Here is a 17,765-nt window from a genome sequence, read left to right as displayed (position 1 = left end):
CCCCCCCCCCCCCCCTATCCCCCATCCCCACCCAGAGTACCAGTTCTGGTGCTTGCAAGGATGTTTACAATGTCTTCATTTTCTTTGTGTGTGAAATTCAGAATGCTTCACCCTCACCTCCTTTCTCCCTCCCTTCAGGAGTTTGTGTAAAGTGTACATTACCATGGTTCTTTTTTATACAATACTCTGTAACTTGCCTTTGTAAATTTGGGCTGGAAAAAAATAAATCTTTTTATGAGACAATCTGTCCTGGGGACTGCTCAATGGCTTCTGCTCTGTGGATGCTCTGGAATCGAGATACTGCTGTGGAATGATGCCAATTTCAACTTCATTTTGCAGGTGTTGACTTCAAAGTAATACTATGCTCTACAGAAGGTTTTATTTTACATAAAAATTAAGGGTTTTAATTAAGAATTAAGAGTGTGCCACACAGGTTAATCTATGAGTGAGTCGTGGACATTAAACTGATTTAAAGTCACCAGAATGCAAAAAGTAAGTGTCCAACATTACTTTTTAATTAATATTTAAAAATTGAATATGATGATGTTAGAAATGCACATTAGAATATGGAAATTGCACTGTGGCGTTTGGCCACAGGAGAGCAGTGTTTTTAAAGTGGCCACAGTCGGTCTCCGCTGATTCAGATTTAGCCTGCTGACTAAACTGTACCTGAGCATGTGTCATTTAACACAACATAGGCCGTTTGATACGGCTGATCAGGCAAAACACTGGCTCGTTGTGCAATTTCTCAGATGTTTTAGGTTCCAGTTTGATTCAGTTTGTAATCCTGAATTAAAATCTGGCATTGTTACATCCTTGTTTACTAGCTTGCAGTCTGCTTCTTCCCTGCCTTTGCTGCTGCATTGCAGTAGTGTATATATTGGCATGGGGTACCCTTAAATCAGAGTGGAACTGTGTGTGTGTGTGTGTGTGTGTGTGTGTGTGTGTGTGTGTGTGTGTGTGTGTGTGTGTGTGTGTGTGTGTGTGTGTGTGTGTGTGTGTGTGTGTGTGTGTGTGTGTGTGTGTGTGTGTGTGTAAAGTATTTTTATGTCCTGAAACATTTCTGGGCGGGGGGGGGGGGAGATCCTTCAGTCAATAGCTCTGCTCTATGAATACTTTTAAATTGAATATATTTGAAAAAGAAAAATACAAAAAGCTGCAGACCTTGTCTACTCTCTCCAGTACATCATTTTAAAATACACCCTGTAGAAACCGGATCTGCATCTGCTGTGGCATTCCCTCCTATCAGTCAGTTGGGGTATTTTTAACTGCCCCAAATGCTCCTGCACTGACAGTGCGCTGTGTGCATTAGCATAATGCAACATCAGTGACAGGGAGCGATTACGCTAGGGATGATTTTGTTGAGTGTAAATGGGAAATCTGATTATCCTTGATGCACTCGGCTCGGCAGAGGGAGGAGGGCCAGAGAGAGAGAGAACGAGGCTGGCTGGAGGAGAGATTCAGAGGGAAGGAGGGGTTAAGATAGCAATGTGCTGAGCCAATGGCTTTTGCACAGAGCAGCTGGCTGGCATCAGGGCAGGCCGCTCGGAGGAAGGATACCTTGACAACGGCTCCTCTTCGCTTGCTGTAGGACACTGAGGGTGACTTCCAGGAGGTGTTCATGGGATGCACTATCTACGCTGCCAGCCCTAAGGCCCTGCCTGCCGACGAGGCCCCAGGCCAGGACGGATACTACCAGCTCCCCCACCTCCGCCACCCTCATGGTAGCTGCAGTCAGAGGATAGCAGCCAGCAGAGCCAGGTCAGTCAACACCACACAGGAAGTGCACTGAATCGTTGGCCTGCTTGGCATGAGAGAGCCTTAAGAATTAAAAACATGTATTAATAAATGAAGCATCAATTTTTTTTTATTTAACTAAAGGATAAAAATAGAAAAACGGGGTGGAAAGTTTTTTTTTTTTTTTTAACTTCTTCCTCATCCTTTTTTAGCATGGGGATTTCTAATTTGAATCACTTGCTGTTATTTAAGAAAATATTCTTGTGATGTACATGTTCTTATTCATCTGTTATTTTAATTTCAATTTCAATACACGACTGGTCAAAAGTTTGGGGGTCACTTACAAATTTCCATTCCACTCCATTATAGACAGAATACCAGCTGATTTGAGTGGGGGGGCTGATCTTTGATACGATATCTACTGTACAGTTCCCATTATCAGCAACCATTCGTCCAATGTTCCAAAGGCACATTCTGTTTACTAATCTGACATCGTTTTAAAAAACTAACTAAAAAAACATTGGAGAACGCTTTTGCAATTATGTAATCTGAAAACTGCCTCCCTGGTTAAAAAAACAATGCAACTGATCTCAGCTGGTATTCGGTCTATAATGGAGTGCGATGGAAATTTCTAAGTGACCCCAAACTTTTGACCGGTAGTGTATATTTTTTTACATGTTTAAAATACACTACAAAAACAAACACTGACAAGGTGAATCCAGGTAAAAGCAATTCCATCTGAACCAATCACAGAGGAGGATATATGGAGAATGAGAGCAATTTTCTAATTGGAATACATGGGATGTTGATTGAAAAGTAACTTTGACGTTAGGGAAAAGTCCCTCATGATATGTTTTTTTCATTAAGTGGATATCCCTGCGGAAAAAGCTTTAAAATGCATCATTAAAAAATGTATGAAAGCATTTAAAATATATATTAATTACAACATATATAAGAATTAAATATACAAGTATATATTTTACTCTGAAGACAGCTAAATAAATGGGATGTAATGTTACTCCGAATTGATACAGTATTTTTTTTTTTTACATGAGCAGTTTGGACGTCCAGGTCAGAATATTTTCCAGCAACATGCACATCTTAAAACAAGTCCCGAGAATAAGAGCCTTCTTGAAAAGTGCCTCTGTATTTTAACCCGAGAGATGAACTCCCTTCACCATGACTGGTTGGAAAGTGGCTCCACTGATTGATGAATGCCTGAACGTTTGTCGCTGTGTACTGAGACGGGACGGACTCGTAGTACTCATACTGTGGAGACACTACTGCAGCTAGAGTTCCAAACGTTAGGCGCGTCTAGCTTTTACACGTTAAACATATGATCAGTAACTATGTGATGCATTCTTATGAATTAAACCACAAAACAGTCAAAATGGACACTTAAAGGTAATTTGGATGACTTAGTTTGTCATCTAATTGTGTGTCACCAACATTCATCAGTCGATAACTCATATTAACACCATGACAAATACTGACACATACCATAATAACTTAAACGTTGAATATTCTGCTGCTAGGGGTCTCGCAACCAGATCAATGGATTATAAAACACTGACTTTTGATAATGTTGGGAAGTTGCGTGGAATTATGGGAAATGTTAAACCCCGCCCACTCCGCCGGTGATTTGATTTCGCCCTGCAGCTCCGTCTGGAAACCTGCACCTTTAATTCTCCGGGAACCAATCAGACACTGGTTTATCTACCTGACGCGCTATTGGCTGGTTTAACACCATGACGATAGAAAAGTTACCATGCAGCTTCTTGTGTACATTCAACACAGAACATTACCAAAACCAGCCACCCGTTAAGGCCGCTGACGGTTCTACATCACCCAGATCGTTGATCTGATTGGTTGAAGGATTATCCAATTACAGACAGAGTCATTTGATCTATGCCCGTTGGTCACGCCTCTTTTGCAGAGAAAACACAGAGTAGACTCCCCAGACCAACGCTCAATCTCAAATCTATCGGTCAGGTTATAGCCAGACTAGGGAAATGTGTGTAAAATGTGTGTTCATTCATGTTAGGTTTAGTAACGTTTATTCGTGTAATTTAAAATTTTTAAATTTCTTTAATTTTTTTAAATTAGCGGCATTTCCCCCAACATAATTGTGTTTTTCTTGATTGGATCTGTATTGGTAACTGACCAGTTAACTAGCTAGTGAGCCAGCAACACCGGAGCTCAACAGTGACCCCCCCCTTCGGAAGTAAATTTCCAGTTTCTGATACTTTATACTTGTCCTTCTACTTTTAACTTCACTAAATATATACTACAACTTTAGTTACTTGGTACTTTGCAGACTCAGATTAATAATACCAATTAATCAACAAATTATTATTAAGATAAAATAAGACTTTATGAACCGGGGGGATTTACAAGCTACCCAGCAGTATAGGAAGTAATTAAAAGTAGCCCACCCTTAGACATTAATGCATCAATAATTATAAACCACTAATATGTCATAAATTATTCTGAAATGAGTATGTCTGCTTAGACTCAGTGGTCGAATGTAATTAAGTACATTTACTTAATTACTATATTTAAGTTCTTGTCATACTTTGAGTACTTCCATCTTATGCTACTCTTTACTTCTACTCCTCCACATTACAGCGTAAACTGTACTTTTTACTCCGCTACATTTGATTCTTAGTTGTTTTTACATTATAAAAACTTATACTATGCTTATGCTTATGTTATGATATATGATGCAGCACTATAATATAAATATACCCAGCAGTGTTTATAGTATCTAAAACTACGGTGGCCAACAGGGGCAAACGCCCTGTTTTTATGTATTTGGTTGTGTTGTGTGTATACGCGGCGCGTTGTATTTATGTATTTGGTTGTGTTGTGTGTGTATGCAGCGCGTTGTGTTTATGTATTTGGTTGTGTTGTGTGTATACGCAGCGCGTTGTGTTTATGTATTTGGTTGCGTTGTGTATACGCAGCACGTTGTGGTTATGTATTTGGTTGCGTTGTGTATGTAGCGCGTTGTGTTTGTGTATTTGGTTGCGTTGTGTATGTAGCGCGTTGTGTTTGTATTTGGTTGTGTGATGTGTATACGCTGAGCGTTTGCTGAATTTTGCACATGAGTTGTCAAATTAATGAAGCTGTTTTGTTAATATGCTTGTGTAGCCTATAAAACAGCAGAAAAAACTTTATTCCATGTGTCACAAGCAGGTAAAATCCACAGTATCTTCTTGCTGGATAATATAAAACTAAAACAGGACATGGTAGGAAAACTGTGACTCCACAGCTAGTCTCGCCTCCACTCGATTCCTCAGCAGGCTAACAGCTTAACTGAAATAAAAACGTTATAAAGCGCTCTATTAAAGTAACAGTATGCTTCCAAATAAAGAAAAAAAGTAGCCTGTTATGGTAAATTCAAATGAATACACAATATAGGCTACTTATCCCTTATGTGTTTACTTTCCTTATTATTTCAAAAGTTATAACCAAATGTAGCCAACTGTTCATTTTATTGATTATACAGGAAAGTAAAAAGTAACATTAAGTTACAATATAAACGGGCCTGACTCAGTTGAAAAACTGGTTTCCAGCAGGTTCCTGTTCTGCAGAAACATAACACAAAAAACGTTGTTACAGCACATAGAGACAGACATATTTTTCCAGGACATCAACGTGGACTAGACACATATGGACAACTAAAACAACAATACAGTTACGGCACATGAGGACAGAAACATTTGTACAGGACATCAGCATGGACTAGAGACAAATACAGACAGTCCAGACCAGACTTGGACAACACGTGCTAACACTACATCACTAACGTTGTAGGTCTAAGAGGAAACATCATGCACTTCTGATTAGGGGCTAACTGGTCCTTTAAGTAACACATCTGACTACTTTTTCCATCACTGTTAATACTATTGTAAAACAAGTCCCATTGGGAGAATAGTTTCCCTTAGGAGTTCATTAAAAAAAATCAAACTACAGACGCCCTTGCAGTCATGTTTCTGTTACTCTCGCAGATGTATTTAATGGGAAGTCGTTAAATTATTCTAAGCGTCTGTGGGAAGAAAATAGCCGCCGTGTAATCCCCTGGCAGTGCTACCAGCCCACACTGGCTGTAGGTAAGCTCAACCCACCTCACTGAGGTCACAGCTCCGACACTCAGCGCGAGTCAACTCTCGGCTTTATCTCGTGCCCACATTGGAGTTCCTAAGTCCTTTTTTATGGATAAAGAACATACAATGATTTGACCGAGAAATGAAGAACAGACGGAGGAGTTTCGTGGAGCTACACGACAACAACAAGGCGGAAAAGGTCGCAGTGGCTTGTGAAGCTACAGGTACGTAGGAGCCGTTAAGCTAGCGAGCGGACGAGCGGTTTTTCCGGTAAATATTAAAACAATAAAAGCACCAAAAGCTAAGGGACTAGCTAATAGCTGGCTGATAGGCGATGTTAGCATGATTTGGCTTGATACTGAAATTAAAAAAACGCAGTGTATGCTGGATAATAGGATGTTTGTCAGTTATTAATTTTACCTTCCAGAAGTGTGCACGTTCTCATGTTAACCATTTCATTATGACTGAGTGATTATGATTTAACATTATTTATAATAGTCACCATGTATTATGTCCTGTAGACTATATTTATTCCATACTTTTATTCTGAAAATTAGTTTCTGTTTCGCATTTTAATTTGGCTTGACTTGACAAGTTTAACAAGCGTTTCTGCTTTTGATTATAAAAGGCACTTTATTCAAACAGCAAAATGCTATAGCACATGTACATTTTAGAAATAAAATGTGTATGATAAATCTGCTATTTGAAGTTGTCGTTTAAAGTGGAAAATGTAAGTTAAATGTGATGAATTTAGTCCAGTATTGCTTTTTGACAGTAAGTTTAAGACAGTAGCCTACTAGGCCTACATCAGTCTGTAATGTTAAACTATAAGTGTTATGGATTACGTTTTGTTGTTACTACTTACTTTTAGTTTGGTTTAGTTTGTCTCTTAATGAGACAAAATTAACACTTGAAATTGTTTTTTTTTTGCAAAACTAATCCTCCATTTAATTCCCTTCACGCTAAACAGTTATTATTGTGTGGGCCTACTCCATACAGTCTTAAGTAAAAAGAATATTTGGAGCCTTATTTGGTGCTGTCTTAAAAACACTCTTCTGTCATCAAAGGCTGTGTTGAGGGGCTTGCACAATGGGGAGGTTATTTCAGGAGGTCTCAAGCAGTGCAGAGTCCATTGGCTCTGCTTCTGTTGCAGTTTCATAGACAGTGTCCAGACCAAATTAAGCTAATGTACAACACTAAAATGATGTGTGATGAAAGTGATGTGAAAAAGTCTGGTAAAAAGTCTTAAGCATATACCTCTTTTCCCTTTTTGCATTTATTTTGCATCTCTTTATTTTTTATAAACGCTGTATGTAAGTCTTAAGGGCCATCTAGACCAAGAACTATAACTTTAATGGGATGTGAAATTAAGCAAATCTACCTGCCACATGCATATCTAACCAGCAAATGTTCCTGGTTGGTTGGTGGATGGTGCAAATTTTGTACGCTGGCAAAGTAAGAATACAGCAATGCCTGTAGTATTATCCTACATTGTGTACACTTACCAAAAATGATATGGTTATTGTCTACTGGCAGCCCCTGCTACAGCGCCATTTTGTATATTAAAAATATAAAAAATAAGTGACAGGGAAAGATCCCCCAGATCTTATCTCCTGTGACAGATGTCAACGCTAAGCCCCAAATGTCCTCGAATCCTAGAAACACTCCTGCAGTACTTGGCAAATCTTGGAAAAGCCATTGGCTGACACCAACTTATTGGCACAGGGCTACAGAGAAATGGGCAACTAGAGGCAGAGAGAGTGCAGTGCTTCTTAATCAACAATCCCAGTGGCTAGCAACCCTAACAAGATTAAAGTTTATTGGATTGGAGGATGTCTTGTGACAGCACAAAAAAAGACAGGGAGGAGAGGCGGAGAGGTGAAGGCCTTTCAATTAACATTTATGTTGAAAAGATCCAGCTCATTAGCTGGAGGGAGGTTTGAAGGGCCATTAGGACAGTTTATTTGTATTTTAAACACATACTGACCTATGTTCTTATGTAAAGTTATTGTTTACTTGTTTGGTGTGTAAAACAATGACAGTGCCTACATGGTGTGTCATAAATACATATGTGTATTTTAGTTGCGTATTGGCCATCTGGCAATTCTGGCAAATGACAGAAGGGCCGGACCATTTTTTTGAATGTGGGCCAATCACATTTTTTTTTGTTGAATATATGCAAATAAATGGCTGTATGTCTGCGCAGCCATCTGACGGCATCCGTATTAGATTGAGACAGTTTCCTTAACGGTTAAAAATGTCTCGTTGTCACGTTAAATAGTAGTCTAATTTGTTGTTTTGGTACAGTTGGTTTTAACGCCTGATGCAAAGTGCAGGGCTACGGGAGTACACATGAAAACCCTGAACGAGCAGCGTCTTTCTGCTGTGCCCCGTTCACGGAGTGTCTAGTTTTACACTATAGAATAAACTAAAATGAGTCTGCGGTTCACAGGTATGCATGAACTGTGGTGGTCCATTACACTGTAGGCTATATTGAACATCACTGATAATTTTTGATTAATAGAATGTAAAACATTACACTTCAAATTATTTTGTATCAATAACATGATTGTGTTATTGTACAATTCAGCAGTATAAGCAGTATCCTATGTAGGCCTAAGTCAATCCTACATTTTTCAACTAAGGAGCAGAACGTGCTCCTTGGGGAAAAAAGTTAACAGATGTCTTTCATGCTATTCATGCTAATTAACTGGACTTTGGGGTCAAAGTGTCATACCTGGCACATGTCCCAGATAGAAAGCCCCCTTACTGGACTACTGAATAGAATAATATTGAATTGAATTGTTACTTGCCACCAGAATTGTGTGATTTTCTTGCCATAAATTGGTGCATAAAATGTATCAGAAGGCAGGAATTGAAGTCTTTATCCCTCAAAATGTCCTGGGGGAAGACCCTCAGACCCCCTGCTTTATGTTTTCCCCCAAAAGCCCTATTCTGACCAAGGAAAAACCATGACGTATAATCACAGGCAGCCATAAAAACATACTTTAATTGCAGACTTAGATAGTTAAAAACTGATGAAATGGGGGACCAGACGGACAACATACAGTGTCAACAGAAAGATTTGTCATAAACATGTGCTCTTTAAAATGTAGTAAGCATTGTTTGCCAGTTGCTTACATTAAATGTTAAAAAAAGTTACATAAGGCACTGCTTATATTATCTCAAAATCTGTATACAAATGTAATTAGTGAATGCACGTGTCAGTGGGTAGGTTGCATGGGTGTGGTAATGTGGGCTGTGGTGGCTACACACCAGCTACAGTGCCAGGGCGTAATGTTTGTCCCAGTCCACTCCTGGAGTATTGCCTCGGAGAAAAAGCAATGTTTCTATAAGGCAAATATAAAACCTGGTTTCGAAGCATGTTAGGAATGTTCAGATGAGCTGGTCCTGCTGCTGAAAAACATATTACTTTGCATTCCTGTTTATTTAGAGTAAGTCTGTAAATTTTTTACACACCACTCTACTACTACAGTGCCCCCCTGTATCAGCTGGCCATCCTACAAGCCCCCAAAACTCTAATTCTGTGGCAATTAGTTTGTGGTGATTTGATTAGTTGTGTCTAGGAATAAGGGGATATGCACCACTAAACACAACATTAACTGACATGGCCTTTAATATCCTATGTTTAGATCCTGCCTTTAAGTTGGATCCTGTGTCAAAATCTAGTAACCTTCAGTCTCTAACCGTCGTTTGAGATACTCATTTGAGATATGTCAGATACTGAGGAGTCTGGGTTTACCACTGACCCAGCAGCTCATTTTAACCTTTACTTTGTCAGATTACACTTATTGGTGCCTCATTTTCTATAATAAACAAACAACAACAAATGTTGCTTTGGATGAAAGTGTTTGTCAAATGAATGTATTGCATTATAATGTAGATCCCATAATAGGGCAAAAATAATGGATTCTTTTCACCCTTTTTTTCTAAATAATCGTAATGGATTATGTGTAGCTAACTTGCCTTTCTCAATTTTCTTAGTACTGTCCAGCTAGCGAGACTTTGAAAAACATTGGCACTGAATGTAATCCAGGGGTTTGCAGACTCGTCCAATACTGATGCTAAGGTTTGGCCTTAGGGTTGATCTGATCTCTACCCTCAGAGAACCCTGGTTACATTTGTAACATTCAGATCAAATTGCCAATAAGGAAATAGTGTTTTGTTCTGAACAATTTGCTAAGTTAAGAGATTCTGTATCAAATAGGGTCGACCTGCAAAGGACATTGTTTGTCCATTAATACTGTGAGGGAGGTCATCAGGCTGCTGTTTTTTTTGCAGATGCATTGCATTAAGCATTCCAAGCAGTTTACTTCTTATTTACATGGTCCGTCTGGTATGTTCTGACTTGCTCTCCTGGCCAGCAATGAAACTTAAATGACAGACAAGCAGACAATAATATTGACAGAGGGAATCACACGTCATGGTGCAGCTGAAACAACATTTATTCTTTATTTTAGACCATTAGTTTAATTCCACTTCCCAGAAACCCGCAGACTAATATGACCAAAGACTGAAACAAAAATGGAAACAATTTGTGTCAGTATCTGTGTGTCCAGTACTGGTATGTGTTTCAGAAGGTTTTAGACAGCAAGCAAACATTTTGGGAATGGCAACACTTAATAGCCATCCAAAAGACTGTTTGCTGTGCCGCCAGACACATTGGGTGTTGTGAAAACATTCTAACGTCTAAATATAAGGTTTCTAACTATCTGTCCAAGTTTCACATGTCTGCGCGCTGGCTTTCACATGAAAATTAATTAATAGCCGTCTGCAAGGCAGGAAATTCAAAAATGGGCAGCAGGTATGTAAAAATATTTGACTTGCAGTTATGTATCTATGCTCTGAAACATGCAATGCTAGTGTCGATTCCCATGTGTAACAAGGACTTGAGTAAAAAGGTGTTAAAGCTTCAGATTTCACTTCAGAAATTGTTGATTTAACACTGAAGAATAACATTTTACAAAGTAAATCCAACCCTCTAAGTTCACCAACATTTCCTGTTTTTAAGGATATTTTAACTTAAAAAAGTTGACCAGCTTTACAGAACAGTTTTGTTAAAATATGTAAGAACTCCTCTTAATGATTTTGTGCAAATTTGCATCATCTTAGGAAAGTCTTTGCCTACATATTCTCAATGCCCTCAGCTACTGATTTGGGGGTCATTACTAAAAGACCACGTCATTGTAAAGAAAGGCTGAGCCCAACAAGTAGTAACAAGTAGTAAACGAATCCCCTTTGAACAGTGTTTCTAAGTGACCACAAGGCTCCATTTTGCCCTAAGGCCCACATATGGGATCAGATACCTCTCCTGAATCACTTAACCTCAGGCTTAAGTTGAAAAAAAACACAAACCCTTTCCTTATCTCTTACAACGGACCCTTCACCTCCAATTCAACCCTCACAAATTACCAGTCAGATGTAAAACATGTAGGACCAGGAAGCCCTTGTTGTTTGAACAGGTCAGTAGCTGACATTACGCTTCTGGCCAATTAGAGATAATGCACTGGAAAGTGCATGCACGAGCCGATTTCCATCAGCACCTTTAATTATAAAAAGGCAGGTGGTAACAACTCCCCTCTCCCAGAGGAAAATATGGCACGGGGCACGGGAGTGTTGAAGTGCAGATGAGAGGAAGAAACATAATAGATTGTTTAAAGGTTTTGTGCTGTTTTAAGACAAAACTGCAAAGTTATTAAAGGACAATACCAGCTTTTATCTTTTTAGTTATCATCTAGATCAGTGATTCACAACCAAGGGGTACTACTTTAGTTTCCAGGGGGTACCTGGAAGACTGCACTACTAAAAATAAATTAGGATTTGATTAAAAAAAACCTCCTCCATATTTGTGTTCAGGAAGACAATAAATTGCAACGAGGGATTACACATTGGTATAATGCTTAATAACTACTAAGCTACCCGACTACACAGTAGGCTACACACATCAATATGAGACAGGTATTAAACCCAAACACCTTGTTTGGCAAAGAGAGCGTGTGAAAAATATTTATCAATTGAACAGAGTAGTTAGCTAAAAGTAATAAATAGTGAACATTAATAGATCAAAATAATGAACATTTTCTCTCCATCTCTCCAATAGTTTGGCCTTGTGCTAACCGGCTGTGGTGAAAGCTCATGGCTGCGGTTTGCAGGAGGCTAAACTAATGGCACTATTTCTCTAACTATTCTCTCCATTCTCCATCTCTAAAATGCGTTTGCGGTATTGACGGCAGATAAAAGAGATTATTTAGTCTAGTTGAGAGCTCCAGATTTCCATTGCTTTTGTGGTCTCATTGCAGATGCAGACCACAAGACTTGATTTCACTCAAGCCATTTGCTGCCGTCCACTTCAAAGCATGCAAAACCACTTAAGCCCTTTAAATAACCTGAGCCACATAATCCATCACAATAAACATGAAGCTGTGATTTGGTTTCCTCAAAGTTTCAGTTGAATTTGTGGCTTAAACCTCTGTTACGGCCCAGGGTGACCTGAACATGCTCAACCCTTTTTTTGTCACCCCAAACCAAGCCACAAGGGCTGACCCCTGGTCGTACGACCTGGGCCACAACCTGGGACCAATACCAATAAGGACTGTTGGAACAAATTCCGTCAAGTCACAAGTCAAATATAATTTGAATAATAAAAAAATCAATACCATTCGAATGATGAAATTATTAATATAAGAATGTGATTATTTTTTATAAATATGTTGGCTAACGCACGTGAAAACATAACACTTTTGTCATGTCACGTCTGATGAACAGTACGTTAGCGGGAATGAGAAGATTATTTTTATGGCATATTACGCCTTAATTTGCATAGGACAGCTTAGACTTGAAAGTCGATCATGCAGCCACCGCGTTGAGGACTAACCCCCAATTTACACCGGATGCGTAACGGCTTTGTACTCCACCGTCCTTCAATACCCACAGGTCTGGATTTGTTACGGAACGTCTGCGGCCATGACTGACAGCTGAATTTACAAGAACCCACAAGATACAAATTCAATTAGAATAGAACCACAACACCAGTTTGTTTCCATCCGGACGAGTAGAGAGGAAACAACTCTGCTGTTTTTTTAAGTTGTAGTGCAGGGAAATATGATCCGCCACGAGCACGCTCTATTTTAGTTTGAAAATGAACCGGATGTTTTATTTTGTTTCTGTGCTAGACTTCCTGTCCTGCACTATCTGCCGTGAGCTGAATTGCAGCGGAGCTCTCCGGCGTCAGGAGAAAAAACAGAAGCTCTGCGTATCTTCTCCGGCGGGCTGGGGATCGCCAGAGCTGGGACAGAGTCGGGACACAGTCGTTCCGCAGTCAGTGGAAATACACACGTTGACTTTATTGGAAAGCAATTTACTACAATGCCGTTCCACATCCTGTGGAAATTGGGTGTAAACCTCTATATACGGGTGTCCGCTCTACCAACTGGCACCCAGCCACCCAGATGGGAAATAGTTTTAACATGACTTTAAAATCAACATCCACCAAGCCAAAATGCTTATGTCATCACTAGTTAGAGCACCATTAGCCTTTACAACAGAGCCTCTTTAATACACTTGTTAGATAATGTTTAATTACTGAGTTCTCTGTAGATTTGTGTTTGGCGCTGTATTCGTGGTGGAAAATAATGTAAACAGAGAGCGTTGTGTCTGAAATGCGATGCGCCGTGACGTAGATCCCCTTCAAGGCCAGATTGATGTTGGAAGTCCCTCTAGTGGACAGAACGTGTAACATCTTCCACATGCGTATAGTGGTATTGACAATGCATACACCTGAGTAGTGTAGTACATATTAATAACAGGCTGCATTTGAGCATTTAATATTCAAACGTTATTTGAATATTTAAAAAAAACATCTAATGAAATTCAAATGGTATCATAGAGGAAGATTGACAGCTCTAATACCAATTACCTCACGTGCTGGTTTACACACAGTGGTGTTTACAAGGTTCTGGGCTGATCATGGCAGGTGGTGAGTGGGATTGATTGTGTTATTCACACATGTATTTATTTGTTTCAGACTTTTATTGAGTGACACCTCCTTGATATTCCGCTTCATATTTAGGTGATCTCCTGTTGTTTAAACCAAGAAGAACTCTGTGAATGTGTTGTGTTGCCTACTTGAAAAATAGTATTATTTGTGGATCTCTTTGGTGTTGGTGTGAATTACTAATTCCAGTTGCTTTTATAAGTTTGTATAGAAGAAAGACAAGGTCAAAAAGTGCTTTGTCTTATCTTTTAAACACAAAATCAACCCTGGGTTTTGTGTTTTCATGTTAGAGTGGGTTTGATACTTTGTTCTACTTATTGTTAATCACTACCTATAGGAAGAAATGATCATCTTTGTTAAAAAACATCTCACATTAACATTATTTTTGGTCAAATTCATGGTTTCTTCTCCCTCTGTATGGGACATCAGTAATATCATTTCAGGAAGACATTCGTTGCTAAAAAGTTTCAAAGTATATTTTAAAAAAACAACGTTTGAGTCAGCTTGCAGCAGCACATCAGGTCAGCCATCTGCACAACCTCTGAGGTGCTCTTTTTTTGTAGACATCTGTGTGAGAGCAGACACTGGCCCCATTTACACAATCACAAGAACACAGCTTTATTTAGCTGAGTCAAGATTATTAATTGAGTGTAAACCAGCAGAATCAGACTTTGAAAATTGCATCACAGCTCTGTTGATTTTGAAGACAGAGTCCACTTGTTTGCCCCATAAACCTTTTTGGGTAAGAGAGCTTTCTTTGAAGCCAAACTTGGAGGCAAAAACAAACATCATTTTTTACAAGTGTACATGACGATCCAGCAGAGAGGTGCCCGCTGTTAACACAGAGCTGTGTGTTTGTGTACTTAGGGCCAGGAGCATGACTGATCAGCCGGAGCAGAGCATAGAAACAGGCCTGCTCTCGACACAGGACCTGGACCACTCCAAGGACGACGACACACACGGCCACTTCAGGCAAAACACACACACACACACACACACACACACACACACACACACACACACAGAGCTCTGCAACACTGTATGTATTTTCCCCACACACACCATCTGTATCCTGTGCATGGTCATGGGTTACAACCCCAGGAGATTTATTTTCACAGCACTAATTCTGTGCTTTTATTTCAGCTGTATTTGATGTCAAACAATGGTCAAACGTGCACTTACACAAACAAAAAGAGACCGCACACAGAGATTTACAAAAGACATTTTTCTCTTTTCCTCCCAAAGGTCTGGAGAGAAGATATGTGTTTAAGTATTGTAAATTGCTGTAGTTATACTAAATGTTTTACTCCATTTAATGATTTTCTTGGACAAGAATTTATATGCACAATGTCAATGGTTTGTGTGCAAACAGAAAATGTGTGTTATATAAGAAGGATTCAAGGCAGGAGCAGTGTAATCCTCTGGAATCTGTTCTGGGATGAGATTTAGCTCTGAAGCATGTGTGTGTGTTAGCAGGGCTTTATGCACTTGTCAGTCATAAACTTGCAGCACTCAGAAGGCAGTGTGCCAATCTTTTATCCACTCCCACCTCAGTGTATCCATACACCTGTAATAGTGTCCGAGATTAAAGTTGGAAAATATTAATTTCTGAATGAATGAATATGAATTCTGAACTCATTTGTTCAGTTGGTTGAAAAAAACACAAGGGTAGCATTTGTATTGTGATGATGTTAATATAGCTTAAGACAAAACAAGGCAATTAATTCCTTTTAACTCACTAACTCATCTCAACACTCATCTGTTGCTGCATGCATTATTACAGATTGTAAATATTTTTTTACATAAATGTTTAAAGCTACATTAACTGCGCAAAACAAGCTGCCAACCACCACATACCACTGGCTTATATTGTTGTTATGGCTGATGAGTTAACTAACAATATTATTAACTATTTAGACATCCAGGACACACAAAGTGATATTAATATTGATTTTAAATGTCCCAATTTGGCAAACTGATGTAATATTCATTCTCCTTTCAGTTCTGTTTTGGTCTCCACCAACTTACATTTAGCATTTAGCTCTTTGACTGTCTGCTCCATTATGTTCAGCACAGCTTATCACTTGGTGCTGGGCACGTAGCATACAGTGGGTTTATTAGAAACGGCTTCCTATGGATGTTATTGTGAGGAACTTAGACTCGAGCACAAATAAAATGTGTTATAAAACCAAAACAATGAGCTAGAAGAGGCTCAAAGAGAGATAGAGATAGCTTGATTCCTCATTTAGTTAAATATTCTTATTAGATGCACTTTTAAAGACAAATAAGATAGATAATATGTGATTCACACAGAATGTCAATACAATTGTTGAATATGAAAGTATTCTCTATGATTTTAGAATATTATAAATGCTTTAGTATAGAATGAAAATGTGTCAATCATTGCTATTTAATACCCAGGGTAATGTTTGCAGGATATTTGTCTTAAACATCCATCCATCCATCCATCTTCATCCACTTATCCGGTATCAGGTCGCGGAGCAGCAGCTCCAGCAGGAGACCCCAAACTTCCCTTTCCCGAGCCACGTCAGCCAGCTCTGAAACCCCCTGAACCTATCTTTTTAAAGTTCAAAAGAGTCTAAATTATTGCTGTTTTTTACAGTGATTTTATGTGAAATTTTCAACTAAGAAAAGAGCCCTTAGACATGTTGCCTTTTCTTGTTCTATTTCCTAAAAATGGAAAATCTTTAAAATATCCATCAAGATCCTCCAAACACCTCATGCAACATAACCAAAGTGTGCACTAAAATGTTCGATAATTTCATCGTTAATAATGTTTGGGTTGCACTTACTGTTTACAAGTCACCAATTAGGACATTATCAGAATTATCAATATTATGAAACAGTTGTCTTGGATAAGATAACATAAACATTTCCTTAGAGATTAAGCCACATGTGCTCACTCAGTGTGTGTCGGTTTGCTGTACAAACAAAATATCAGCTGACATTGTTGTGATAACTGAATATCTTCATTTTTCCATCTGTTTGAACTGTTTCAAGACAAGTCCTGTTTCAAATGAGCACGCTGATCTATGAATCAGATACTTTGATTTTAAACTCAGGAGACTAGTTGAAAGTTCCTTTACTTCTCACATTATTCCTATCTTTTCTCGTGGATACTTTTGAAGTCTCGCAGTGAGTCACTTCTCTCAGTTCCAATTTCTTCTCCTCAAGCTACATTATTGACTGGGACTCCACTCCTACACCGGCCACCGATGGGAGGTGTTCGCTTTCTAATTTAGGATTCAATTTAGGATTCTTTGAGCTTATAATTAGTTTCACTATTCAGTCTCACAGCCAAGGGCAATGAGATACACTGACATAGACCCCCCCCCACACACACACACACACATGCGCAAACACACTTGCAGAAAGCAACGTTTTTCTCTACCCACACTGGTACAGGCTGATACGCTGGTTTCATTTCATTTCCATCTACAGCTTCTGAAATGATGGTTGAGATCAGTTTATGGGTCATTATCCTTTATGTGCAAGATTCAGACACTTCATGTACACGATGTGATCCACGATCAGCTGCATAACCAGCTCATTGTGTTGCTGCTGCTGTGTAAAGCCCTTACAGGAACCTTCCCTCAGTGATTTACATGTTTTTACTTTTTCCTGGAAAATTCAGTGGATTCTCCTAGACCTGTGAATTCATTTCAAACCTTCTGAATAATGTCCAAAATAAATCGTAAATGACATTTTGGTGATGCTTGTATCTATATCTTGTTTCTATGGCATATGTTGTAAAAAAATAAGATTTATGGCCAACTGCCCATCATTACCCAACTTCATCCCAGCATGACCTTGTTTATATCCTTAGTAGAAAAGAAAATAAGCTTTACCTCGACACATCACGTTCACAGCTCTCCTACATAAGA

General features: G+C 39.0%; 2 protein-coding genes across 9 annotated transcripts in view; both read left to right on the top strand.

Moving 5' to 3' along the window:
* The window catches only part of LOC117949929 (zinc finger protein 609-like), a 79,995-nt gene extending 79,752 nt beyond the window's left edge, over positions 1-243 (top strand). For all 4 annotated transcript variants that reach the window (XM_034880540.1, XM_034880541.1, XM_034880533.1 and 1 more), the window contains one exon: positions 1-243. This exon is cut by the window's left edge and continues 2,887 nt beyond it. The gene's annotated coding sequence lies outside the window, so the exon portion shown is untranslated.
* A 1,201-nt stretch (positions 244-1,444) lies between these two features.
* The window catches only part of gramd2aa (GRAM domain containing 2Aa), a 33,677-nt gene continuing 17,356 nt past the window's right edge, over positions 1,445-17,765 (top strand). For 2 of the 5 annotated variants that reach the window (XM_034881242.1, XM_034881213.1), the window contains exons 1-2: positions 5,810-6,070; positions 14,728-14,832. In XM_034881242.1, coding sequence (XP_034737133.1) covers positions 14,738-14,832 — 95 coding nt within the window. In that variant the 5' untranslated portion in view covers positions 5,810-6,070; positions 14,728-14,737. Of the gene's footprint in view, positions 1,762-5,809; positions 6,117-14,727; positions 14,833-17,765 lie in introns of those variants that run through there. The other 3 variants (XM_034881202.1, XM_034881231.1, XM_034881221.1) reach the window with 3 other exon arrangements.

Source organism: Etheostoma cragini, chromosome 1 (genome assembly GCF_013103735.1).
Source record: "Etheostoma cragini isolate CJK2018 chromosome 1, CSU_Ecrag_1.0, whole genome shotgun sequence".
Taxonomy (NCBI): Eukaryota; Metazoa; Chordata; class Actinopteri; order Perciformes; family Percidae; genus Etheostoma; species Etheostoma cragini.
This window is presented reverse-complemented; position numbering and strand designations above follow the sequence as displayed.